The 26,467-nt window shown below is 44.2% G+C and overlaps 1 protein-coding gene across 15 annotated transcripts in view; it reads left to right on the top strand.

Annotated features, from left to right (window-relative positions):
* Nucleotides 1-26,467, top strand: part of BIN1 (bridging integrator 1) — a 188,109-nt gene that overhangs the window by 105,766 nt on the left and 55,876 nt on the right. For 10 of the 15 annotated variants that reach the window (XM_060263260.1, XM_060263251.1, XM_060263254.1 and 7 more), the window contains exons 6-7: nt 12,066-12,173; nt 15,817-15,909. In XM_060263260.1, coding sequence (XP_060119243.1) covers nt 12,066-12,173; nt 15,817-15,909 — 201 coding nt within the window. The remainder of the gene's footprint in view (nt 1-12,065; nt 12,174-15,816; nt 15,910-26,467) is intronic. The other 5 variants (XM_060263262.1, XM_060263265.1, XM_060263266.1 and 2 more) reach the window with 1 other exon arrangement.

Below are 26,467 nucleotides of genomic sequence, written 5' to 3' on the forward strand. Positions count from 1 at the left end.
GACTCCCAGCTTTCCTTCCAAATTCTGAGTCCTTGCCTTTGTGTCTCCTGCTGCCCAAAGTCTGTTTAGCATGGGGGGGGGGAGGGGGTAGTTTACTGCTTTGTACGCCACTAGGGGAATAGCGGGATGGTGGAAGACAGGATGGTGGCGTGACTTTGTCCATGGGGTCACAAAGGGTCGGACTCGACAGTGCAACTGAACAACAGGGGAATAGCCCCTTCCAACTGATTGCTTTCAACTTCCTCCTGGTGCTTCTTTTAAAATAGTATGTCCAAGATTGGTGGAGGTCTACGTGGCACTGTCAGAACCACTACCACATCTGAAGTTATAAAGTATCTTGTTTGCAAGGATACTCTTAGCACATGACAAGCATACTCTTACGTAAAATGTTTACAAGCTAGGGTTGCCAAGTCCAATTCAAGAAATATCTGGGGACTTTGGGGGTGGGGCCAGGAGACTTTGGGGGTGGGGCCAGGAGACATGGGGGTGGAGCCAGGAGCAAGGATGTGACAAGCATAATTGAACTCCAAGGGAGTTCTGGCCATCATATTTAAAGGGACAGCACACCTTTTAAAATGCCTTCCTTCCATAGAAAATAATGAAGGATAGGGGCACCTTCTTTTGGGGCTCACAGAATTAAACCCCCTGGTCCAATCTTTTTGAAACTTGGGAGTTATTTTGGGGAGAGGCACTAAATGCTATACTGAAAATTTGGCACTTCTACCTCAAAAAACAGCCCCCCAGAGCCCTCAATACCCGCAGATCAATTCCCCATCATTCCCTATGGGAATCGTTCATGGAGGTGCATAATGGCTGTGGGGGTGGGGCTTCCCCCGCCGGCCAGCTGGCTGGGGGAGGGGGGAAGCCTGTAAAACCGGGGGATCCCCCGCTGGGACCTGGGGATTGGGAAGCCTATTACAAGCATATCTTAGCACATTACCAAATTGACCAAGGGAGTCAAAAGAAATGAGTAAAACACAATTCTTCCATTCCTCCCTCTAAGAAATGGGTAAGAAACAATTCCTCTGCCCCTCCCTCTATATGTACCCTTATCAGTTGTTAAATATAAGGCAGGCTCCTTAGCTTAGTTTAGGAAGTTACAGATTTTTACACGTGGTGTTCCCTTCAAGCCTCCTTCAGGTGTGCAGGCCAGCACATGGCAAGGGATTCCTCCAGACCTCAGTTTTTTTAATGTTTTAACTATGTAAAATGTTTAAATTTAATACTTTTATGAAAATGAATGCCTAGATACTTAAAAGTGTCTGACCTGCTCTATTCTATTTCCATTAAAATCCCATTTGAATAATTTCCAAGTTCTTGAAAAGACAAGGATTTTTGTTTTTTTCAAAATTAAGTTGGCGCTTATTGATTTCAAAATACTTCTAAATAAGATGGGTCTGGCTGACCCAGATAAGGTCCAGCTTGTTCTGAAGGATGTTACTCCTGACATAACTGTGAATACTGCCTCATTTCTGTACTGGGCCGAAAAGATTCGTCAAGACAAGGAACAGTCTTGTTGTTTCATTTAACTGTGATTTTATGTAACTGTGTTTTAATCCTGATGTACAGTATCTTAACCTATTTACTGTTTCTTAACCTATTGTTTCTTAATCTGTTTTTATATGCCATTAAAGGTTGGTTGATTGATTGATTGATTGATAATACTTTTATGTTAGATTTTATGTGCTGTGAGCCGCCCTGAGCCACTTCGGTAGGAAGGGCGGGATATAAATCATAAATAAACTAAACTAAACTAAAAGTTAAGAGTTCTGTCTACTTTGATGGAATCTGCACTGAAGAGAGAGAGAGAAAATGTGGCAGGCTTCTTGCATCCGTAAGTTTTATCTTCTCTCTTTCCCCTCTCACTGATCAGGTCAGGCCAGGTCAAAAAAACTTTTCCTGAAATCTCCAGGAGGTTCTTCCTGAAGTCTTTCTAGTCTTAATTCCTCCAAATCTCTGTTCCCTGGGGGTTTTTTGGGGGGGAGGGGTGGGGGGGGGTGGGTGGGACTGGACCATTCCGTTGTCTCTAGCTAGACCTATTAGCATTTCTTAAGAGCTTATTCCCCCTTCCTGGCTGTTCTCTGCTCAGAGAGAGAACTTTTCAAAACACCTGGCGAAGGTTTTACTCAGGTCAGACTTCCACCCCAAAATGCATTTATTCATAGAGTCTCTATAGGACACAACCCACACAAAGATCTTTTTTAAAAAAAGAATTAGGTTCAGAAGCAGAGCTAACCAAATTCAAGTGGGTTAGATGAAAACTTTTTTTAAAAATGAAAAATATGTGCCATGCAAAGTTGACTTGGTGGCTGAGCTACGCGATAGTGTACAACATCATGTGTAAAGCCTCTAGGGTAGAGTGTCTTTGCCCTTTTTTCCTTTCTTCTCTGCCACATCCCCCTGCTGTCAAGGTAATTTAACCATGAAGGACCTGTTGCTGCAGGCAACACACTCTGAAAGAGTGGTTGCATGCATCTGGTAAGGATTTCTTCAATACAGGGAAAGGCACTGTCCCATTCTACATTTTTTTCTCTTTCTTTCCCAGCATCAGATCCTATCCTGTGAGCTTTCCTTTCCCAAGCATCAAATGGCTTTGAGGAGGTTGTAAAGGAAATGTATTTGCCATATGGCAGGGCTTGTAACTATGTTCCCACATGGAAAAGGTCAGCTTGGCTTCATCCCAGTGAAATCAAATACCCTATTTAACCCCCTTCGGCAGTATCCAGATCTAGCTTTCCCTGACTCTCATGGTTATCCATTTCATGTAGCCTGAAGTAGCTGCATACATAAATCCTTCACAGTACATTTTTGTTGAGTTGATGCTATACAGAGTAGCAAAAAGTAACCTTTGACTAATCAGGCCTCTACTTACAGGAGTACCCACAATTGCCAGGCACCTTCCCCAAACTGCCTGGCACCCTCCCCAAATAGCCATGCCTCCCCCCTCTGAAGTGCCCACCTGACTTGCTGGAAGGCAATCAGCAGGCAACTCAGGGCTGTATACAGAGATTAAAAAGAAAGAAAGAGGGAGGGAGGGAGAGAGAGAGAGAGAGATCTCCACACCTCTCTAGAAGTTGACAACCCTATGCTTTCAGCAGCTGAAAGCCCCAGAGTGCTTTTGTGTGCACCTCTAAAAGATATAGACCGATTTCACTCTCACCTTATGCCGCTGTCACATTTGTCTTCTCAGTGCAGCGTCCTCCGGATTTCCCACTATCTGCTCCAGGACTGCAGCAAACATTGCAGTTTTCACGCAGCAAACGGAAACCGCTAAAAACCAGTTTCTGTTTGCTGTGTGAAAACCGCGATGTTTGCTGCAGCTCTGGTGCAGACAGTGGGAAATCTGAAGGATGCCGCGCTGAGAAGACGAATGGCGTTAGGCGAGTGCGAAATTTGTCATAGTTTCCTGGGACTCGGTGTCATTATTGAGACTGCAAGGTTATCTGCATGGAGGGAGTTCCATGGAAGGTTCCGTTCCATTGCAGGCTTTTAAATTTTGAATGAACTGTAACTTTTATTTTCTTAAAGTGGGAGCTGCTTTAATCTTCTTAGAAAATTTAATTAAGAAACCTGAAAAGGTTTATTTCTTGAATTTCACATAATTCAACAGAAGTTAGATTCCTAACCTGTCCTTTCACTTCAGAGAATGCATTCCATATATATGACTGAGTTACCAATACTAGATTGTGAAGTGAGATCAAGAGAACAGAGCCAGGACTTTTGGTTGTTAATGAACATTTGGAATTGGTTGAGGATTGATTTGAGCAGGCTTAAAAATAGTCCTTGAGATTTTGGTTTGTTAATTTTAATTGTAAAGGTATTTAGTGCTTGTTGTTGCCTCCCAAGATCAGTAGAAAAAACATCCTCATAAGCCAAACCCAAGAATCCTGTTGTCAAAGTAAAACCAGTTGCAGCTGGAAATTTGGAGAGGCTATTAAATATTATAGCATTATGTGCTATGCATAATTCAGTTAGTCTAAGACCCGCCTTATTGGTTAAAATATCTTTAGAACAATGGGGCAAACATAATTGTAGTGGAAGGGATTCAGCCGCTTCAAAACCAAAATGAGAGATCCATTTCTGATTATTACTGCCTATCCGAGCATTAAATCAGCAAAAATCATAAGCTGAGCAGTATGGAATTTCCTAGACAATGACATCACATATTCAGAAAATTTCTCCCAGACAGCAACAAACTCCAACTCTCCATTAGAAGGGGCTAGATAAACATTAATCATGATTAGAGACAGTGCTGGAGAGGACAGCAATAAAGCCTGGGCAAATGGCGGGCAAGGATCCAAGAGGACCACCTTAAATAGTAAGTTGGATTTCACCAAAGCAGCCAGCGACCTTTAGAGTGAGTTCTATAAGCAGGGAGATTAAAAACTTTAAAATCCATCAGTCTAAAAAACTGTCTTCCACCCAAGTTTCCTGAAGGAAGACACAGTCAAAGGATTTCAAAAAGTCCAAAAAATCTGAGTCATTCACTTTACTCTTCCACCCAGCTATGTTTCAGGAGACAATATGAATATTCCTTGTGGCTTCCCTAGCTGGTAGTCAATTGATACTGGATATCCTTTCTAGCATCCTTGCGTCATCAGTGAAAATACAGCCATTATGTTGGGGCGCCCTTGAGCCAGTTAAAGAGACTTCCATAGTCAGATCAATTAAGTCAGCTGATGGGGGACAAGGGGACAGGGGGTTGCCTGCAGGATCCAGGTTGGTTGAAGGAACTGATTTTCCCAGCTCTGAAGACCTTTGCAGCTGCCACTTAGAACATTCAAGTCTTACAAGGATTGCCTGCTGTTCTTTTGTGGGAAGGCTCCCAAATGACTGCAGAAGGTCATCTTCTATTGAAACATTGAGGGGACTATGCATCACATTCATAGAGGGCTGCACTGATGACTCATTATCCAACTCGAGGTTTGATTGGGACTGACCAGAGCATGCTCTGGATTCCTTAAAACTCATCGAAACCTGATGTTTTGCCACTGAAGTTGATGCCTTCTTCAAAAGATGAGAATTACTACGCGTACTGTCCCTTGAGGACAGGTCAGGCAGCAGAGCATTAGTTTAAGAGTTAATAAAGGACCGCGCAAGGAAACCCCCCTTCGACCACAAGTAATTCTTTCACCTCAAAATTAGTGAAGGAATGTTGGGGGATTGAAAGGCAAGCAGAATCCTCTGCATTTGAGACCGATTGTTAAGTGATTCGATGGTAATCAAGTCAATTTTGTGATAGTTCAGATGAAGAAGTACACAGAGATGAGATTTAACTAAAAGTTTACTTTTCCAGCATGGGGTCTTCCCGCCATAGGAACAAACTGTGATGCACACCTTATTGGGCTGTAGAACCAATTGTTCCTTTCATGGCCCACACTGACCTTAGACTCCATATAGGAGCCCCGGGGATCCACATCCTGTGTTGCAGACGGATGCCGCTTTAAAGGGGCTAAAGCTCCAACAGAGGTATCATCCAGCTGGACTAAGTGAACTCTTTATTTCCAAAGAAAGGTCAAGAATTTGATCTTCCATTCCCTTTAACTTTTTAAAGATACATTCCACTGTGCTTGCAATCAGGGTAATTGGGGGGAGCTCGTCAGAAGACATGGATCTTTCTTCATTATCACAGCATATTTGTGACTCATGCTGTCTCTGCTGCGCCTTTAAAGCCCCCTGTCTCTGCTGCGCCTTTAAAGTTGAGGGTCTACGACATCTTCGTGGTCAGACTCATTAGTCAGTGTCTCCTTTTCTGCTGACTCTAACTCGTCTTCTAGAGGGGAAAAGCGATTTGATGTTTTAATAGCAAATGATGGCAGAGCAGATTTGGACTTGTTGTTTAAGGTAAAAAAGTCTTCTATCCTAAACTGTTTGCAAACTGGCAAAGAAGCAGATTCCTCCTCCATTTCTCTTGGCCGCTTGCCTGAAGCCATTAGGAGGGTTCTGTCGGATGGCAATTGGCACTGTTCTGATAAAAAATATAAATAAAACAAATACCAGACAACTAAGGTCTTAAAACTTACAGATAGAATCCACGTCTGCTAAGAATATCTTAAAATGTCTTTAAAAGCCAAATTTGTCAGAGCCAACGCCGTAGCCGACTGCACTCCTCCATGTTATTCCTGTAACCTCAGCTAAAATTCTATTTATGAGTCAAAAGACCTACTAATATTAAAGCTATGAGCAAGCCTACATTTGACTATTGCATAAATAGTTTTTTAGAAGATTATTACCATAATCTTGTAAAAAACTCAGAATGAATTCTTTTAAACTATATTTTAAACTATATTTTAAGAATGATATAAACATAAGGGAAACCAATAATCAAGTCAAATTTCATTACAGAAAATAATTTAATAATTTAATTTCTCCTTCCTTTCTTTGTTTTCCAGAAACTGTAAATACTATTAACATTATTCGCATTAGACATTTCTAATGTCTAATTTCTCCAGGTGTTATCTAGATGATTTCTAATCTTAGTTTTAATGGCATTCATCATGCTAAAACCTCTCGCACAATCAGCACTTGGGGTTGAGAAGTTCTACAACATCTAGGAGAAGATTTAGTTCACTGAATGATTCTTGTTGTGTAAATGTTAGTATGTCCTGAAAGGTTTTTCTGCAATAATAAATTTGAAGTCTGAATGATAAATTTGAAGTCTGAATACTCTCTGTGAAGTTCCTTATAATATGATTCTTCATCTTTCTGGAACAAAATAAAAGTTTTTGATTCCCAAAGGAAAATTCATTCTGGTTGATCAGGCTTGATAAGCAGTCTTTGCCAAATACACACGAATGCTATAATTGATTCTCTGGAAATCTTTTATCCATATGGTCGGAAATTTGCTTAATAAAATGGAGAATGGCACCAGTATTTATCGTAGAGGTGTAAGAGAAAAGTATGTCTTGTACACTTTCACTGAAATGGATAGTGAGATCTAGTTTTCCAGTTTTTGACTTTAGTGAACTGAACTGGAATCCAATCCCACAATGGAATCCAATCCAAGTGTTCTAATTCTTAATCAGGGTTTAAGGTTGAAAGAAAATAAAATCCCAGATAGGTACAGATTAATCTAATCTATTTTTTTCAGAATAAACTAAAACAATTTCCTTTTAAATCTTTCCCCTTATTCCAGTGTATCTCTTTGCTGCAGCCCTTCCTTTTAATACGTATGTGTGTGTGTGTGAGAGAGACTGAGATCAAGTCTCAAAATATACAGCAGAGCAGGGCCATTTCAATGTAAATTGTGTTTGCCAAAAGAATCCCACCCCCTCTCTTCCTCACTCTGAAGAAGTGTGTCATAAGCCCTGAGGAGGAGGAGCTGGAAGGGTTAACAGACCTGGAAGAGTTGCCAGCCAGTTCCTCAGCTGAACAAACAGCAGCTGGCCCATCAATCTCTCTCCAGACACCAGTGTCAGCTGTTGACGATCAATGTCCTCCAAGCTCTCCTCCTCCTACCTCAAGAGTTTGAGGCAGGCTCCGGAAAGAACTTTCAGAGCGAAGACATGAGGCACGCCGATGCTTCAGATCTCTCAGCTCTGAGTTCTAGCAGAGTCACTGCCACCCAGGGAGCAGGCTGATTGAGACTCCAATATAGCTCCCACCCAGGACCTGGTAACCTTTTGGAAGCAACAAGTCTATTCTCTGGCTTGCATCCACGCTCCTTCTTGATCCTGACCTGCTTGATTTCCTTGGCACCCTGACCTTTTGACTTTTAGACATTGACTTCTGATTCCGGTTTGTGATTCTGCATTGGTGACTTGGCTCCTGCTTGACTTCCTGGACTTTGTCCTTGGACTGGCTTTGGACTCCTGCCTGCCTGCCTGCAACCTGAGAATGTGACAGATTGCTTCCACCCGCACACTCATTCCACAAGATGAATGAGGAGGCAAGCGGAGACTCTGGGCAGCTAGCAGCCTTGCTCGCTCAGGTACAGCACCTCACGCAAATGGTGGCTCACCTGCAACAGCAGCAGCAAGCCACTGTCGCTGCCCCACCCAAGTGCCCGGTGCCAGAGAAGTTCACTGGAGTTTTCTGCATTCCTGGCACAATGCAAACTGTATGTTGAATTACGTGGACATTGACTTCTGATTCCGGTTTGTGATTCTGCATTGATGACTTGGCTCCTGCTTGACTTCCTGGACTTTGACCTTGGACTTTGACTTTGGACTGGCTTTGGACTCCTGCCTGCCTGCACCCTGAGAACGTGACAAAGCGTGCATGCGCACAAAAGCTTATACCTTGAAGAAAACTTGAAGAAAACTTGTTGGTCTTAAAGTTGCCATGGGACTCCAACTCGGTTCTCTCTCATGTGCTCTCTCTTGCCCTTTTCCTCCCTCTCCCTTCCTAAAGTAGGAGGAGGTGGAGACCTCAGCTAGTGGATGGAAGGGAGGCTTGCTTGGCTTTGTATCTCTCCCATGTGACTGAGGGAGCTGGGTGAAAGCAAGCTGTTATGCAGCAACATCCCTGGAGAAGGAAGCAGTAGAGAATTTTGTTGTCCTGAACTCAGCCAAAAATCTGTGTGCTAAAGGGCTAAGAAACTGTGCACCAGGTTCCTCAGAATTACAGATCATCTCCAGATTACAGAGATCAGTTCACCTTGAGAAAATGGATGCTTTGGAGAGTGAACTCTATGGCTTTGTACCTCATGGAGGTCCCTATCCTCCCCGGGCTTCATCTCCAAATCTCTAGGTGTTTCTTAGGTTGGACCTGGCAGCCCTAACCCTCCCCCCGTCCCCTACTGGTGACCTTGGGGGTAGGGTGGCGATCTGGCAACCCTAGTTGAAGAGAATATAATAAATAGAGCAAGTACATTAAAGTATATTTATCCTCATTTGCACTTCCTCCAAAGAACTCAGTGCATTTATACATGCAATTATCCATTTAAAAACTGCATGGCCTTATGAGATAGGTTGTGGCTCTTGGATAATGTCTTCTTCGGCCATCTATAATTTTATAGTTTGGCAAGATTTTGGGGGTTACCAGGTCTCTCCTGGCAACTGGTGGGAGATGGGGGGGACTGACCAAGTCAAGTCAAGTCAGCCTTTATTGGCATAAAATATATAGATGTATATATCAGAGCAAACTGGATTTTAAAAAAAGATAAAATGGAACGATTGCATACATATACATCAGGAAAAGCATAAACATAAACTATTTCTATGAGATCCTCTGACGTGCCCTTAAAACAGAATAAAGAAACTTAGCCACTTTCTCAGTGACCCTAGATGAAGTATCGTTCAAAAGATTACAGACCTTAAGTGCATCAGAACAATCAACCATGCTAACTAAAAGAGGATGTAAATACTTGTGACGAAAATCTGTATACAAATTACAATAAAGAAGAATATGAGTAACTGACTCTACACATTTTTGCTTACAGAGACAGCATCTGACTGAGTAGGCTGTCTTGTTAAATCTGCCATAAAGAATGGCAGAGGGCATGGCGTTGCATCTGGCAAGGGAAAAAGCTCTACGCTGCTGTGGCACCTGCAACACGGAGAGATATGAGGCCATGTTCCCAGTACTAAGAGAGATCTCAAAACTCAGTGGGGAACAAGTTTTTCTTAGCCAGACTGTATAGGTCTTGGCACTCAGTATCTAGCAACCTGTTTTTAATTTGTTGGACTGCGGTGGTGAAGGACGGCATGAACAATAGTTCTAGGGATAAACCCATTGCTTTTATTTTTCTCTCAATTTGTGCTGACCCATTTGACAAATTAAATTCAGAGGGCATTTGAGAGATATAGTTCCTCGGTTCAGAGTTGTAGCGCAAGCGTAGCCAGAATTTGAAGGTCATGAGCCATGCACTAGTAACCATTCAAGACATGCCAGTTTCTAAGCAGAAAGAAGATGGACTAGGCCAAGCCACCGACATTACACAGGAAGTGATGTCATCATGCCAGTGACTTGCAGGTGACATTCTGGTAATTGAGCAAAAAACTGGCTTCTACCATAAAGGTTTTGTCCAAGTTTCACCGCTGAGGAGCTACGAATATCATGGGATCATTATCAGGAAAAGAAAGTTCCTGCCATATCAAAGTGTATAGCACCACAAAATGTTTCAAATGTATTTTATTGGTTTTAAATTGTCTCATAGAATTGATTGTTAGCCGCCATGAGTCCGCTTGCATAGAGGGCAGGATATAAATTTAAAGTAATAAATAAATAAATAAAGTACCAGAGCATTGCTAGGAAGTGGCTGATGTGATGTCACTTCCGGTGTGACACTGGCAAGATGGCATAGGCCTTCTTTCTACTGGCAAGTCCTTCCCACCAGTCAGCAGACTGGCAGCTGGGAGGTCAGAGCCTGGCGTCAGGGGACCCCCATCTCCACTGGGGGTCTAACAACCCTACAAGGTTTGGGACTCCGTTCTTTTTAGTGCCTACGACACTCTGCTGTAAACCACAATGGCTGCCTTCTGATGATACATATGCCTAACCAAGTTTTAGTGCATCTCTTCCTTTTTATGTTAACCAGTTTATCTTGAATAAATCTTAAATAATTCACTTGGGTGTTTGTGTGGGATAATAGATCTGCCTCTGGCACTAGATGTGGAGAGCCGGTTTGGTGTAGTGGTTAAGTGTGCGGACTCTTATCTGGGAGAACCGGGTTTGATTCCCCACTCCTCCACTTGCACCTGCTGGAATGGCCTTGGGTCAGCCATTAGCTCTGGCAGAGGTTGTCCTCGAAAGGGCAGCTGCTGTGAGAGCTCTCTCCAGCCCCACCCACTTCACAGGCTGTCTGTTGTGGGGGAGGAAGAGAGCCAGTTTGGTGTAGTGGTGAAGTGTGCGGACTCTTATCTGGGAGAACCGGGTTTGATTCCCCACGCTTCCACTTGCACCTGCTGGAATGGCCTTGGGTCAGCCATAGCTCTGGCGGAGGTTGTCCTTGAAAGGGCAGCTGCTGTGAGAGCCCTCTCCAGCCCCACCCACCTCACAGGGTGTCTGTTGTGGGGGAGGAAGGGAAAGGAGATTGTGAGCCGCTCTGAGACTCTTCGGAGTGGAGGGCGGGATATAAATCCAATATCTTCATCTTCATCTTCTAGATCATTTAGTTTAGAGATTAATTTGAAGAGGGCTAGGTGAAGTTCACTGAACTGCATCCAGCTTCTATGACAGGAATAAAAGCCAAAGTGGCTTTTGGTATATTTTTTGTACTCTAACACTGGTTTCAGAGTGGCGAGATGAGCTCTGCAGTTTGGCATTTCTTCTGCGGATGAATGAGTAATTTTTGATTTTGATTTTGCTACCCAGATGGCAACCGTTTAGCAGAGCACCTGTTCTTCTTTGCACAGCTTTGGTGATTGGCATGTATGAAACAGGCCAGTGACAGACTGCTGGTTTTAATTTACAGGAAAGTCCCCAGAGGGCCACTGTCTTGAACAGCAGGGAGCAAGCTGAGCTGAACTCAGCACTCCAGGACCTTCTTGGTTCATACCTGGCTGTCTGGAACCCAGAAGGAGGCATTGATTCATTTAGTTGCTGCTTAACTCAGAACCAGTTGGTGATGAAATGGGAGGCATGTGCTGTGGTTGCTGCTTAACTCAGGGCCACTGTTGTGACTGCTGCTCAGGCAGTTTTTAACTACCCAAATATACTCATAAAGTAGTTGCATATATAGGTATAGACCTTGCAGAGCATTTCAGCTGGTGGAAGGAATTTCCATTTTCCTTGCCTCCCTCTCGTGCTGCAGCCCCAAATGCCTTTAAATGCTGTTGCTGGGGAACGGGCGACCTCATTTAGGGTGAGCTGGAAGTCTACCGTGCGATTAGGGAATTGCTGAGAATCAGCACTCTTCCGTTTGCAGAAATCCTGCCATAGGATCTGATTCATAGCTCGCCACATACAGAACGAATAGGGTAAGGCAAACTGTATTCACTCAAGGCACCATTTTGCCTTCTAAATTCCCTTCCGTAAATTGGCCCCCAGATGGTTGCCAGGTACTGGCACACTGTACAAAATGCATGTACGTTTGGACTGTTGAGTTTGTTACGCCATTAGATCATGCGACTGTGGAATTCAGTAACGATTGTTCTCTTTCGTCTCTTTGCCTTCTTTCCTAGTCTCGCATAGCTAAACGGGGGAGGAAACTTGTGGATTATGACAGCGCCAGGCACCATTATGAATCTCTTCAAACAGCAAAGAAGAAAGATGAAGCTAAAATTGCCAAGGTAAAGAAGTAGCACGATTGCCCCTCTTTTTCTTGAACAGGTGACACAGAGCATTTTAAATCAGATTTCAAATGAATTACTGTTTACTTTCCATTTGAAGACGATGTCCTTGTAATTTAAAACCTCTGGCCTAGCTTTTTAATACCGTTCGACAAAGAAATACAAGCTTTTTTTAAAAAAAGAAATCACTAAAGCAGTTATTTACAGCGAACACGCCAAGGACATACTTACGTTGAGATGTCAAAGTGAAAGAAAGGAAGATGAGAAGCCTGCAAAGGATGAAGGCGACTCTTTGTGTGGATTGAGCATGGAGAATTTCTGTGAGCATCATCGTATTTCGGTACACAACTTCTTCCTCCTTGATTGTCAAAGAGGTTGGGACTCTTGTAGTGTGGCTCAGAGTCCATTGTCTACTGACGGATCAGTGGTTATCTTGAAGGTAGTGCCATCTTTGATGCATCAGCCCAGAGCAAATTGTGTACCCAAACCCTGGATGTTCTTGGGGGGTATATTGCATCTCTTTAAAAGTATGACTTCTACATGTTCCCATCTGAGGCCACTCAGATGTTACTAAGTGTTATTGACCAAGTCAACAGAGACAAGAGTTGGGAAGATTTCATGAGAATGGAACAAGTATCCCACCTAGAACCCAGGCTTATATATCTTCTACATTATCCTCTTAATGAATGTTGCTCTTCTGCTTGGACAGAGTCAACATTTATTACTAACGGAAAAATTAAATTCTCTATACCCCTGGCATTTGTCACTGAATGGGTGTGGTCGCACACACTAAATAATGAACTGTCAATCCACATTCAAGGCACTTTCAAACTGGATTTTGCTGTGTGAAATGGCAAAATCCACTTTCAAACAGTTTCTGAAGTGGACTGAAACGGCATGATTTAGCATGTGTGACCCCCAACCGATATTTGCCTCTGAGAGCCAGTTTGGTGAAGTGGTTAAGTGTGTGGACTCTTATCTGGGAGAACCGGGTTTGATTCCCCACTCCTCCACTTGCACCTGCTGGAATGGCCTTGGGTTAGCCATAGCTATCGCAAGAGTTGTCCTTGAAAGGGCAGCTGCTGTGAGAGCACTCTCAGCCCCATCCACCTCACAGGGTGTCTGTTGTGGGGGGAGAAGACATAGGAGATTGTAAGCCGCTCTGAGTCTCTGATTCAGGGAGAAGGGCGGGGTATAAATCTGCAATTCTTCTTCTTCTTCTTCTTCTTCTTCTTCTTCTTCTTCTTCTTCTTCTTCTTCTTCTTCTTCTTCTTCTTCTTCTTCTTCTTCTTCTTCTTCTTCTTCTTCTTCTTCTTCTTCTTCTTCTTCTTCTTCTTCTTCTTCTTCTTCTTTATTCTTCTAAGGTATTTGGTTAGAGATTGATGGGAGAGGCACAGTCTAAGTTACCGGTAAAACCTTCTTTCTTCCTGCGGTGACAGGGGAGAGCTGATACGGATTAGTAATGCTGAACAGGATGCTGCTTCTGCGTCCACCCTATGAACCAAAATAGTTTTGTTTCACTCATTCTTCTGTTAGCATAGCATAAGAGCAATTCCCTTCAACCCAAACAAGAACTAACTAGCACAATGCTAGGCAGGTTTACTGAGATATAAGTTGCAATATTTTATGCAGGGCTTACTCCCAGGTAAATATGCATAGGATTTGACTGGAAGGCTGCAATACTAAACCAAGTTGTATCCTTCTAAGCCTGTTGACTAGTGGACATAGCAATGAGTACATCTATTTAGGATTGTACTGCTAGTTTACCAGACATTTCAGATTGGCAGAATAATAGCCCGGAAAGTACTCCTGAACTGATTCCACAGTAGCAGTTGCTCTGCCATTGGGCTTCTGTTTTCCCCAGCTCAACCAATCGATTCCCCGCCAGTTGCTGTGTGGGTGCATTTTGATCTGCAGCTCCCTCCAATTTTCTCGGTGTCTTCCTGATCTCTAAAAAACAAGGTCAGGAAGACATGGGGAAAATTGGAGGGAGATGCGGGTCAAAATATGGCCACGCGGCAACTGGTGGGGAATCAACTGGTTGAGCTGGGGAAAGTAGAAGCCTGAGGGTGGAACGACTACTACTGCAGAATCAATCCTAGTTTTGTTTTTTTTTAAAAAGCAGTGTAATATGTTTGCGTGGCAGGAAGCCAACTAAGAGTTAATGTGTCTACTAAATGCAGTTTCTGAGCTTATTGTTGAATCAATACCACTTTATTCTAGAGCACTTAGAAAATTTATTTTATTTGTTTATTTAGAGTACTTATATGCTGCCTCTTCAGATGCATACTCAATTTTATAAACCTCTCTTTTTAACCAGATCAATACTATTTTTTTTTTTAAAAATATGCTGCTACTTTTTCCTGGTATGATTAAAGTAGTGATTAATATAATTAATTTATGAGGGCTTGCTCCAAGCTGAGAGTGGCCATATAAATTATATAATGAAACTGCATATTTATTATTATTATTATTATTAAATTTTATTTGTATCCCGCCCTCCCCGCCTAGGCAGGCTCAGGGCGGCTAACAACATTCAATAAAACATTATACAGTATACAGTATGTAGAAAAATAACGAAAGTCATCAACTTGAAAGTTATCCAGGCAGATTGGATTGTTTACTCCTTAAATATCCCACAGTGTTAATTATTTCAGAAGGAATACTTTGCTTGTGCTGATTACAAAGGGTAACAGAATTGACAAAGAGAGTTCTAAGTAATTCCTCTTCAGACCAGGACACTTGGAAATCTTCTGAGAAGTATCAGTCTTCTTTCCCCTTTTGTGCATCCTGGTTTTTCTTAGGACCCCATCGTCTGCCTTATGGCTGTAGGGCTCCATAATAGCTAGTGTGGCAAGGAGAAGTACGACAGGTCCAGCTTCCATCCTAATCCTTCAGTGCGTGGAGAACTAGCACCTTTTGGGTACATATGAACATATGAAGTTGCCTTATATTGAACCAGACCCTTGGTCCATCAAAGTCAGTATTGTCTTCTCAGACTGGCAGCGGCTCTCGAGGTTCCCAAGCTGAGGTTTTTCACACCTACTTGCCTGGACCCTTTTTAGTTGGAGATGCCGGGGATTGAACCTGGGACTTTCTGCTTCCCAAGCAGATGCTCTACCACTGAGCCACCGTCCCTCCCCGTATCTCTCTCACTGCCATCCAGTTGATGAAAGGCCTACCTTTAAAAGCAGGCACTACTACTTATTTTGTATTATGCTTAAAAAAAAAAAAAGTGCTGCAAAATCTAAATCTGCATGTCTGTAAATAACAATGTCTATTTAATCCCCTCTTCTCTGAAAGTTTCTGGTATTTCACCCAGGGAAACCCCAAAGCTAGAATTCAGTGCCTTCTAAATGACTAACAATTTCTTCTCTGTTGCTCTTTGCAGCTGGCTGTTTTGTAAGCTCTCCTGACCTTCTGGTGCCCTTTGAGCATACTGTGGGAGTGTTAATTACCGCTTGACTTGGCATGCTATGTAGGAATCACCCCTAACTTGTCTCTTAATGTGTCTTTTTTCCTTCCTTTTCTGGGGTCCTTGGCTCAGCCTGGCCCCATAACACTTCTGTTCACTTTAAAAAAAAACAACTCAAAAGATGTCCATCTGTTTTCTTGTTTTTGTTTTGAAAATGCTATCGCACAGCCTGTCTCATTGCTCGAGAAAGCTGCGCCGCAGTGGTGCCAAGGAAAGCTACAAGCGCATCTCGTAGCTCAGACTAATCTACTGCGGAACCAGGTGACAGTCTGCTTAACTCGCTCTCTAACTCTGCATGTGCTATTTCTGTCCCAAACTGTGTGCTGTACTTTTAATCCACAGGCAGCGTTCACTCTAAAAAACCCTTTTTGGTAGCTACCTTTTCTCTAAAATTGGATTCTGGTTTTCTCTGTGCTGGTCCCATATTGATGTAAAAACACAGGCCTCTCAAAAACAGTCCTTTACGCAGGAAAGCACACCTGAAAGTTTTATGAAAGGATTCATACCAAGCCTGGTTCAATTCCTCCCCCCACCCAATGATTTTCTCTTATAAATATCTCCAAAATGATTTCCTTTCCATAGTATCTGAAGAAGTGAGCTATGAACTGTGAGCCAGCCCGTTTTCCAGACGCAGAGGATCCCTCAGATCTTATTTCCTCATAGTGCAAGAAAAATAAAGGGGGGGGGGGACCTAGGGTTGCCAAGTCCAATTCAAGAAATATCTGGGGACTTTGGGGGTGGAGACAGGAGAATTTGGGGGTGGAGCCAGGAGACATTAGGGGTGGAGCCAAGATCAAGGCTGTGACAAGCATAATTAAACTCCAAAGGGAGTTCTGGCCATCACATTTAAAGGGATGGCGCACCTTTTTAATGCCTTCCTTCCATAGGAAATAATGAAGGATAGGGGCACCTTCTTTTGGGGCTCATAGAATTGGATCCCCTGGTCCAATCTTTTTGAAACTTGGGGGGTATTTTGGGGAGAGGCACTAGATGCTATACTGAAAATATGGTGCCTCTACCCCAAAAAACACCCCCCCCCCAGAGCCCCAGATACCCACGGATCAATTCTCCATGATTTTCTATGGGAGTAAATCTCCATAGGGAATAATAGAGTTCCCAGCAGACATTTCCCTCCCCTCCCCCCTCTTTCTGACGACCCTGAAGTGGGGGGAGGGCCTCCAAACCGGGGGATCTCCTGCCCCCACCTGGGGATTGGCAACCCTAGTTGCCAAGTCCAATTTAAGAAATATCTGGGGACTTTGGGGTTGTGGCCAGGAGACATTGGGATGGAGTCATGAGCAAGGTTGGAACAAGTACAATTGAACTCCAAAGGGAGCTCTGGCCATCACATTGAAAGGGACTGCACACCTTTTCAGTGCCTTCTCTCATTTAGAAATAATGAAGGATAGGGGCACCTTCTTTGGGGGCTCACAGAATTGGCCCCCCTGATCCAATCATTTTGAAACTTGGAGGGTGTTTTGAGGAAAGGCATCAGATGCTATGCTGCAGATTTGGTGCCTCTATCTCAAAGAACACCCCCCCCCCAAGAGCCCCAGATACCTGCGGATCAATTCCCCATTATTCCCTATGGGAATCGTTCTCCTTAGAGTATAATGGAGTGCCCAGCAGACATTTCCCTCCCCCCCCCACTTTCTAAAGCTTTCTAAAGTGGGGGGAGGGCCTCCAAACTGGGGAATCCCCTGCCCCCCTCCCTCTCTCACACACACACTTACTGGGTCTGGTTCCTCCACTTTACTTGTTCTGAAAATGAAAGCAAAACGAACGGAGGGTCTGTGCTCTGACGAAACTGCCGTTGACCCTTCCCCACGAAGCACTTCCTGTTTCTTGCTCAACTTTAAAGGCACACATTTTAAAAAACGGACGTGTTTGCAGGTTTCTAAACCTGCTAGAGCTCTAGAGGTACATGGTGACTGTGAGGCAAGGCTTCCCCCTGTCGGCCAGCTGGCTGAGGGTGGGGGGAAGCCTGTAAAGCCGGGGGATCCCCTGCTGGGACCTGGGGATTGGGAAGCCTGGGGGAACCTGTTGTTGGTGACAGCATGGTATTACTTCTAGGAAAAACCTGGCAATGTTGTTAGTCCATTTTAGAATTTTACCATAGAGTTTTGGGTAATTCATAGAGAGGCATAACATCATTCTGACATCATAAGATTGCTGATGGTTCCTTCTGTGTCCTCCCCTCTGACTTCTGCTGGGTTCTAAACAGTGGCTCTTACTCACAAAAGCTCATTCTGGAAATTGTGCTTTCTCTAATTTCTGTTTTCCTGTCAGCTTCCATTCCATGGCCACTGTTTTCATCACACTTTTCTTTCCTGTGCAGAAGTGGAGAGTGTAGAAGAGTTGTGGTGGTACTGAGGAGGTCAGATATAGCTCTGAGGCCTCTTGTTTCTGATTACTGGTATATTATGGTGTAATGCCTGTGGTTTCTGAGATGCTATGTGTGGATAGCATCTCTGCTACTTTATAGAACTCTTTCTTGTACTGCATCCAGGCCTCAGATTCAACAGGAACTCACACGAGCACAGCTCCTGAACCTTTCTGAGGGTTCCTCCTCTCCCTCCCCATCTACCTACCTTGTCCACTGAATAGTAGGTGCAGCTGCATAACAATCCCTGGATTAGGAGAGCAGCCGGCCAGCCAGCCACCAGGAGCTTTGCCATGCCCCTAGCAGCCCTCACTAACCCCGGGAGAAGCCCACGCCACCCTTTCTCCACTTCTTATTTGATTTTGGGCGGCAAATGGCTTGCTGGCCTTTTGAGTGGGGGGAGGGGGTGGCCCAGGTGAGCCCCAGGCGAGTGAGGCCTGCTTGGGTTGGCTGGATCTCTAGCCAACCCAATCAGACCTCGCTCGCCTGGGGCTCTCCTTTCTTGCATCTGGTTGCTTTTGGCTGGGGGGGGGGGAGGTATAATCAACAAAAAGGGATCACAGTTCATAAGACAAGTAATACAAAAAACAACTACTGTGATGTGCTGGCTAACAATATTTATTAAAATTATTTTAAAACCTTTGCAAATATATTTTTGTACTTCATATTATGAAGAGATCCATTTTCACATTTCAATATGACAAAAAAAGAAGTCCTATGAGCACCCGGATGTAAGCCCACTTCGTCAGTGGACTTCCTCAGGAGTAATCTTCCATACAATTCTTCCAGGGTTACAGCCTCCTCGCCACAACCCAATGCAAATGTTCTTCTACACCATCTTCAAGTTCTTTCATCCTGGAATAAACCAAAATACACTCAATAACACGTAAGTGCATGTACTTCTATTACTTCTATTAGGAGCTAAAGCCAGTCCAATTTTTTTGACCAGATGCACAAGCCTTCTGGAGTTTGCTGGCCTTTAAGGCTCTCTACAATATTTGTATTGGAAGCAGTAGACTCTTAAGAGATTTTTGCATTTAGTAGAAACACAGGGCTGGCCTGTTTTGAACCTTACACTTAAGTGGCTTGAGCAAATTTGCTGTCAACGGAATGGCTTGCTCGAAATAAAAATTAAAAATAATTAAAAATGATTAAATAGAGAGAGCAGAAGAGCAATTGGCCATCCAAAAGAACAGCTTGCTTTCAATACAAATATTGTAGAGAGCCTTAACTCCAGAAGGCTGGTGCATCTGGTCAAAAAAATAGTTTGGACTGGCATTAGCTCCTGATAAAAGTACATGCACTTAAGTGTTATTGAGTGTATTTTGGTTTATTCCAGGATGAAAGAACTTGAAGATGGTGTAGAAGAACATTTGCATTGGGTTGTGGCGAGGAGGCTGGTAACCCTGGAAGAATTGTATGAAAGATTACTCCTGAGGAAGCCCGTTGACGAAGTGGGCTTACATCCGGGTGCTCATAGGACTTTTTTTTGTCATATTGAAATGTGAAAACGGATCTCTGCCATAATACGAAATACAAAAAGATATTTGCAAAGGTTTTAAAATGATTTTAAGAAATATTGGTAGCCAACACATCACAGTAGTTGTTTTTTTGTATTTGGCTGGGGGGGGGGCATTTGCTAATGAGTTATGCTAATGAGCTCCACCACCTATTTTTCTACAAAACGCCCCCTGACTGCATCTCTTCGTTTCTGTCTGTAAGTAGATTCAGGTGGGTAGCCATGTTGGTCTAAAGCAACAGAACAAAGTTTTGATCTGAAGGAATGTGCGTGCGCACAAGAGCTTATGCCCCAAATTAAACTTTGTTGGTCTTAAAGGTGCAACTGGATTCAAACTTTGCTCTGTCTTTAAGTGGCAACATCTGCTCAGCTTTGCCCTGATCCATCTGGCTCCTTTCCCCTGTTGCAACCCCCCTTCACCTGCTGCTACTTACGGTAACTTCCCAGTCATCTGATCACTGCTCTTCTCTCCCTCCTCAGCCCATATTTCTTGGGCTTCTAAAGCAAAAAAAGATTCCCTGTTGATAGTGCTGATCTCCCTGCTCTCTAACTAAGCATATGGCTAGTTGAGGAGGGACATTGGAGAGGCAGTTTTCTCTCCAGTCTTCCTTGTAACCTATAAAATTCAGCCTGAGTATGAACATCTTGTTTTGTATCTCACCTTCAAAACTGGATAGAAGTCAGTAATTTTGCCCTTCCCCTCTGCATGGATTTCATAATTGGATCCTGAGCAAGCGCCAGAAGGGCGGCTTCCACATATGGTTGGAGGCTCCTTCTGCTTCGGATTAGAAGTAAGGTTGCGTTATGAAGTTTTTGCCAGCAAAAATGGAACCCAGCCAGGTATCCTTAAAATTCATGAGTCATATGGGATGGAGCGCTGTAATGAACCAGTAAAAGCTGCAGTTCAGCACTGAACCTCAACTTGCACTGGTGGAGGAAAACTGAATGTTGGCGTTCAACTTCCTAAGCACACTTGGGGGATGATGCAACTGGCAGATCATGAGGGTCTGAGCAACAGAGGAAGAGGTCTAAAAACTCCTTAATGACAATTGGGCAATAAATCTTTGCCTTGACTGGAAGGAACCCATTTCTTTCTGTGCATTTCTGAGGCACTCGTTGCTTTTTCTCGGACTGGATAGAAAATTCATTTCTGTTTGCAAATTGGGAATTTCATCCATGTCTATTCTTGGATACTTAGTAATGAAGATTTGACTATTCAGACTATACAGAGGGCTATTAATATGTCTGCACCAACCTCAGCATCATGTTGCAGCAAGAATGGTTTCATTTTAGAAGAGATTCTGTAAGCAGGAAAGCAGGCATCTCACGTCTGATCGGGATTCAGCCACTCCATTTTGAACCAGCCCGATTTGAGTTGCTTCCGGTGCTCCTAAAGCTGCCAGTCTGGACCCAGCCTGTTTGTTTCTTCTTACATCGCTATGAGATAGACTGGACTTTTTGCAGTAAAAAAAACATATTGTTTGGTTTGAGGATTTCTATTTTTTACTAGATATATAAAAAGAATAAAGGGTGAGTGCAGATTTGAGCTTGTAGGGATCATTTGGCTTTGGCTAGTTAAAACAAACTCAGAGGTGAGACTCTTGAAAATACGAATTCACATGTCTCTTTTTCCATTTCTTTTTTATGTTGCCAGCATCATAGGTTCCTAGAAAGCTTGCCCTGAGCTATTTAAGAAAAAAAAACCCCAAAAGATCTCCTTTGCTTCTTTTTGGCCTGGTTTCCAGTACAAGTGCCCAGTTTGGTGCATCAAATTGCTTTAAGATTTATCAAGCTGTTGATAGGATTTCAAATTAAATTATCTTGTTACTTCAATTGCAAATTGCCTCCGTTTGTACAAATTTGGCATTCACATCTTTCTTTCCTATGCTTCCATAACATGCTGCTATAAGTAGGCTTCCCAAACCTCCCGCTCTGGCGGGAGACTTCTGGGTTCGCAGCCTCATCTCCCGCTCTTCAAAACTCTGGAAGCGGGGGTGGGGGGTGGAGGGGGGGGGAGAACATACCTTTAGGCTTCATGTTGTAGAGTTCCTGAGCCGTTTGCAAAATGTCTGCCCCTTTAAGGCTGGGCAGGAAGCAGAAAGGGCTTCTGAGAACGGCCCCTCCCTTTCTTTTGCTTTCGTTTTCACAGGAAGTAGAGTTGTCCGAGGAAGATCTGGTAAGTGTGTGTGTGTGAGAGGGAGGGGGCAGGGGATTCCCTAGTTTGGAGGCCATCCCCCCCTTTAGAAAGCGTGGGGGGGGAGGGAAATGTCTACTAGGCACTCTATTATTCCCTATGGAGAACGATTCCCATAGGGAATAATAGGAAATTGATCCGTGGGTATTGGGGGCTCTGGGGGGGCTATTTTTTGAGGTAGAGGCACCAAATTTTTAGTATAGCATCTAGTGCCTCTCCCCAAAATACCCCCCAAGTTTCAAAACGATTGGACCAGGGGGTCCAATTCTATGAGCCCCAAAATATGGTGCCCCTATCCTTAATTATTTCCTATGGAAGAAAGGCATTTTAAAAGGTGTGCTGTCTCTTTAAATGTGATGGCAAGAACTCCCTTGGAGTTCAATTATGCTTGTCACATCCTTGTTCTTGGCTCCACCCCCAATGTCTCCTGGCTCCACCCCCAAAGTCTCCTGGCTCCACCCCCAAAGTCCCCAGATTTTTCTTTAATTGGACTTGGCAACCCTAGCTATAAGTCCCATGAATTCTATGGCTAAAAATCCTGAATAGGAACACTTTATACGTACAAGAGGAGCACTTATATCTTGATTGTCGATTGAACAGGCTCTCATTGGGCTCACCGCACTGATTTTTGTGCTAAGGTATGTGAGTCCATGAGCCTGTTTCCAGGGCGACCTTAATGAGCCTTGGTCAACAAGGTAGATTTATGGGGAAGAATGCCAGTTTGAATTTGGTTTTAAAATTGGGAGTGTAGATGAGACAAACTGCAGAGGTAACAGAACAAAGTTTGAGTCCAGTGGCACCTTTAAGACCCACAATGTTTCATTCAAGGCGTGAGCTTTTGTGTGCATGCATAGTTCCTCAGATACCGGAAGTTACCAGTCAACACATAAAGCTACTGGGTGCCCAGCAAATTAGCATACAATATAATGCACATATTTTAATAGAAGCAATAACCCAACAGGAATAACAAGCTAAGTAATACGGTCACCATTTGTTTGGATTTAATTTCAGTGAGGGGGGGGAACAATCTTTCAGAATTGGAGATTGATGTGTAGATGTATCCTTCTTCATTGTGGAAAGTCAAGAGTAATTAACTGAGACTCTGTTGTTACACTGGTCGTTTTCGCACTCACCTTAATCAGCATCGACGACCCTCTTCACCGCGCAGGATCTGCGCGGATTTCGCACTAATTGCCGCGGAGCGCCCGGAAGAGCCGGAAAGTCCCGGCGCTTTTGCGGCGCAAACTGAAACCGCCAAAAAGCAGTTTCCGTTTGCGCCGCAAAAGCGCCGGGACTTTCCGGCTCTTCCGGGTGCTCCGCGGCAATTAGTGCGAAGTCCGCGCAGATCCTGCGCGGTGAAGAGGGTCGTCGATGCTGATTAAGGTGAGTGTGAAAACGACCACTCTATCCACCTCCCCTCAAGAATAGAGGTAACTATCAGCATCCTTTTCTTTGAGGTAGAACAATTGGTTGTGCAGTGTTATGGCTCCTCTGTCTTCAGACCACATTCCATTCTACCATTCTAATTGCCTCCCAAGGTCGGAATGAAGAGTCAGACACAAAGCATTGGAATAAAATTTGGGCCACTTTATTAATTAACAGCATAAACAGCAAGGGAACCCCACCAGCGGCCTGGCCAGGGCTAGGGGTCACCGCGACCGCTCCCCTGCCATTAACGGGCGAGAGACCCAGCCCCCCAGCCGGAGCTGAGCAACTCAGCTCCCTCCAGGCAGGCCCAGCAGGGAGGCCCGCACCAGAGGGCCCAAACCCAGACGCACGTCTCGGCGGAAAGGCACCCTCTAGCCAAGCCTCCTGGACAGTCTGCAATCTCCAACCCGGGTCTCCAAACCCCAAGGTTGTTCATGCCAGACCCCAAATTCCCCAAAAGGGGGATGCTTCGCAGTCCTCCCCTAGCCGCATAGTGTCCCTAAACCCCAAAAACCTGCCAACTAAAGTGACCACCTATTTAAAGGCACCATCCCTAAGCCAATTCCACAATCCACTGCACTGCTATGCAGGGTAGGCAAAAAACACACCCCAGCAACAGCCAATCAGCCGAGGCGTAAAAAATTCCTACCCGGCTCCTCAAATGAGGCAACCAGCAAAGCCTACATAACAGACAGGGCGGGCGGGAGGGCCAATCGACGAAAGACTGCTGGGGGGAAGCAGAAGCCAGCTGATAAAGCGGCTGGCCCCACCCCCCACATTGCGCGCCCAAACGGGCGGCTCCGACTCCTCCCTCCCAGGGAGGCAAACAGAGCCGACGCAGCCTAGCAGCTACGCTGCAGGCTGCAGGCTCACGAATGTCACCACAAGCTCTTGTTACAAAAATTCTGGGAAACCTATTATTATTATTATTTTAAGAATTGGAGAGGGTTGGTTGGTTAGAAATTAGTCTTCACTTTGGGAAACATATTCTCAGAATTACATGCTCGGGGAGCACAACGGTGAATTGACATGAAACTGGTTACATTTACAGATTAGCTAGAGATTCCCACTAAACTAGGCTTTGCGCAGACAGCACACTAAAGAATATTTTATAAACTGTGGTTTGACTGAGCTCCAGGTTAGTGTCATCTCCAGATTCTTGTTTGAGTTAACAGGAAGGCCACAAGCCAGAATGTTTAGGAAGAGATTTCTTGCCTTATGAATCCTAATTTGTACTAATTTGCTTAGTCATTACTTCTTGGTGGAGGAAAATCTGGTATAGTTCTACTTTGACTGGTAGTACCACCCCAGGGCATAGACATATCTACAAAGCTGCTCCAAAATCTTACTGTTCTTCTGCAGTTGGCTTCCAATAGCAGCAGAAAAACCAGGATTTTCAAGCAGACTCTTAGCTTTAAGAACATAAGAGAAGCCATGTTGGATCAGGCCAATGGCCCATCTAGTCTCTGTGTCACACGGTGGCCAAAAAAACCAGGTGCCATCAGGAGGTCCAGTGTCAGTGGGGCCAGGACACTAGAAGCCCCCCCACACGCCCCCCCATCCCCAAGTACCAAGAATACAGAGCATCACTGCCCCAGACAGAGAGTTCCAACAATATGCTGTGGCTAATAGCCACTGATGAACCTCTGCTCCATATGTTTATCCAATCCTTTTTTGAAGCTGTCTATGCTTGTAGCTGCCGCCGCCTCCTGTGGCAGTGAATTCCACATGTTAATCACTCTTTGGGTGTAGTACTTCCTTTTATCCATTCTAACCTGACTGCTCAGCAATTTCATTGAGTGTCCACGAGTTCTTATATTGTGAGAAAGGGAGAAAAAGTACTTCTTTCCCTACCTGCTCTATCCCATGCATAATCTTGTAAACCTCTATCATGTCACCCCTCAGTCGACGTTTCTCCAAGCTAAAGAGCCCCAAGCATTTTAACCTTTCTTCATAGGGAAAGTGTTCCAACCCTTTAATCATTCTAGTTGCCCTTTGCTGGACTTCTTCCAATGCTATAATATCTTTTTTTGAGATGTGACCAGAATTGTACACAGTACTCCAAATGAGACCGCACCATCAATTTATACAGGGGCATCATGATACTGGCTGATTTGTTTTCAATTCCCTTCCTAATAATTCCCAGCATAGTGTTGGCCTCTTTTATTGCAGTTGCACATTGTCTCGACATTTTCAGTGAGTTATCTACCATGACCCCAGGATCTCTTTTTTTTGGTCAGTCTCCACCAGTTCACACCCCATCAACTTGTATTTATAGCTAGGATTTTGTATTTATAATTAGGATTTTGATGATATCTGCCACTAACCATTCAATAAGCAGAAGTGTTTGAATTAATGATGTTGTTTAATCATGATGTCTGAATGTAGCTATTACCTTCTCAATACGGCTTCCACCAGCCTTCCTTCCATTCTTTCCTGTTACTGATGACATAGTAGTTGGGTTGGTCCCTAGTCCTCTTTCCAGAAGTCTTCATAATCGCACTGGAAGTGACATCATTATGCTGGGCACATTGAATAGGACGCACTCTAACACTTGGGGGGAAAACTCTATGGTCACCATTCCCAGGTGACATCATCATGCCAGGCACGTTAGGTGTGTTAGAGCTCTTCGGGGGTGAGGCTCCCCTGCCGGCCAGCTCCATGGTGGCATATTGGAGGTCCCAAGAGTGGGGGAACCCTACCCCCATTGGGGGAATGGCAGCCCTACATAGTAGCACCGGTCCTTTTCTTTGTCTTACTGCTTTCCCTCTTCTTTTTTATTATGAGAAGAGAAGAGGGAAAGAATGATTTGAGCATCACTTTTCAGGTAGGTTACTAATCTCCAGAAGGGGCCTGGAGCTCTGGAATTACAACGGATCTTCAGAGGCCTGAGATCAGTTCCTCTGGAGGAAATGGCAGCTTCAGCGGGTGTGCTACGTGGAATTATATCCTACTGTGTGCTCTGCCCTTCACAGACAGCATCCCTGAATCTCCAGGAATTTCCCCAACTGGGGAAACGTCGACTGCGGGGTGACATGATAGAGGCTTACAAGATAATGCATGGGATGGAGAAAGTAGAGAAAGAAGTCCTTTTCTCCCTTTCTCACAATACAAGAACTCGTGGGCATTCGATGAAATTGCTGAGCAGACAGGTTAAAACGGATAAAAGGAAGTACTTCTTCACCCAAAGGTTGATTAACATGTGGAATTCACTGTCACAGGAGGTGGTGGCGGCCACAAGCATAGCCACCTTCAAGAGGGGTTTAGATAAAAATATGGAGCAGAGGTCCATCAG

Source organism: Heteronotia binoei, chromosome 21 (genome assembly GCF_032191835.1).
Source record: "Heteronotia binoei isolate CCM8104 ecotype False Entrance Well chromosome 21, APGP_CSIRO_Hbin_v1, whole genome shotgun sequence".
NCBI classification, from domain to species: domain Eukaryota; kingdom Metazoa; phylum Chordata; class Lepidosauria; order Squamata; family Gekkonidae; genus Heteronotia; species Heteronotia binoei.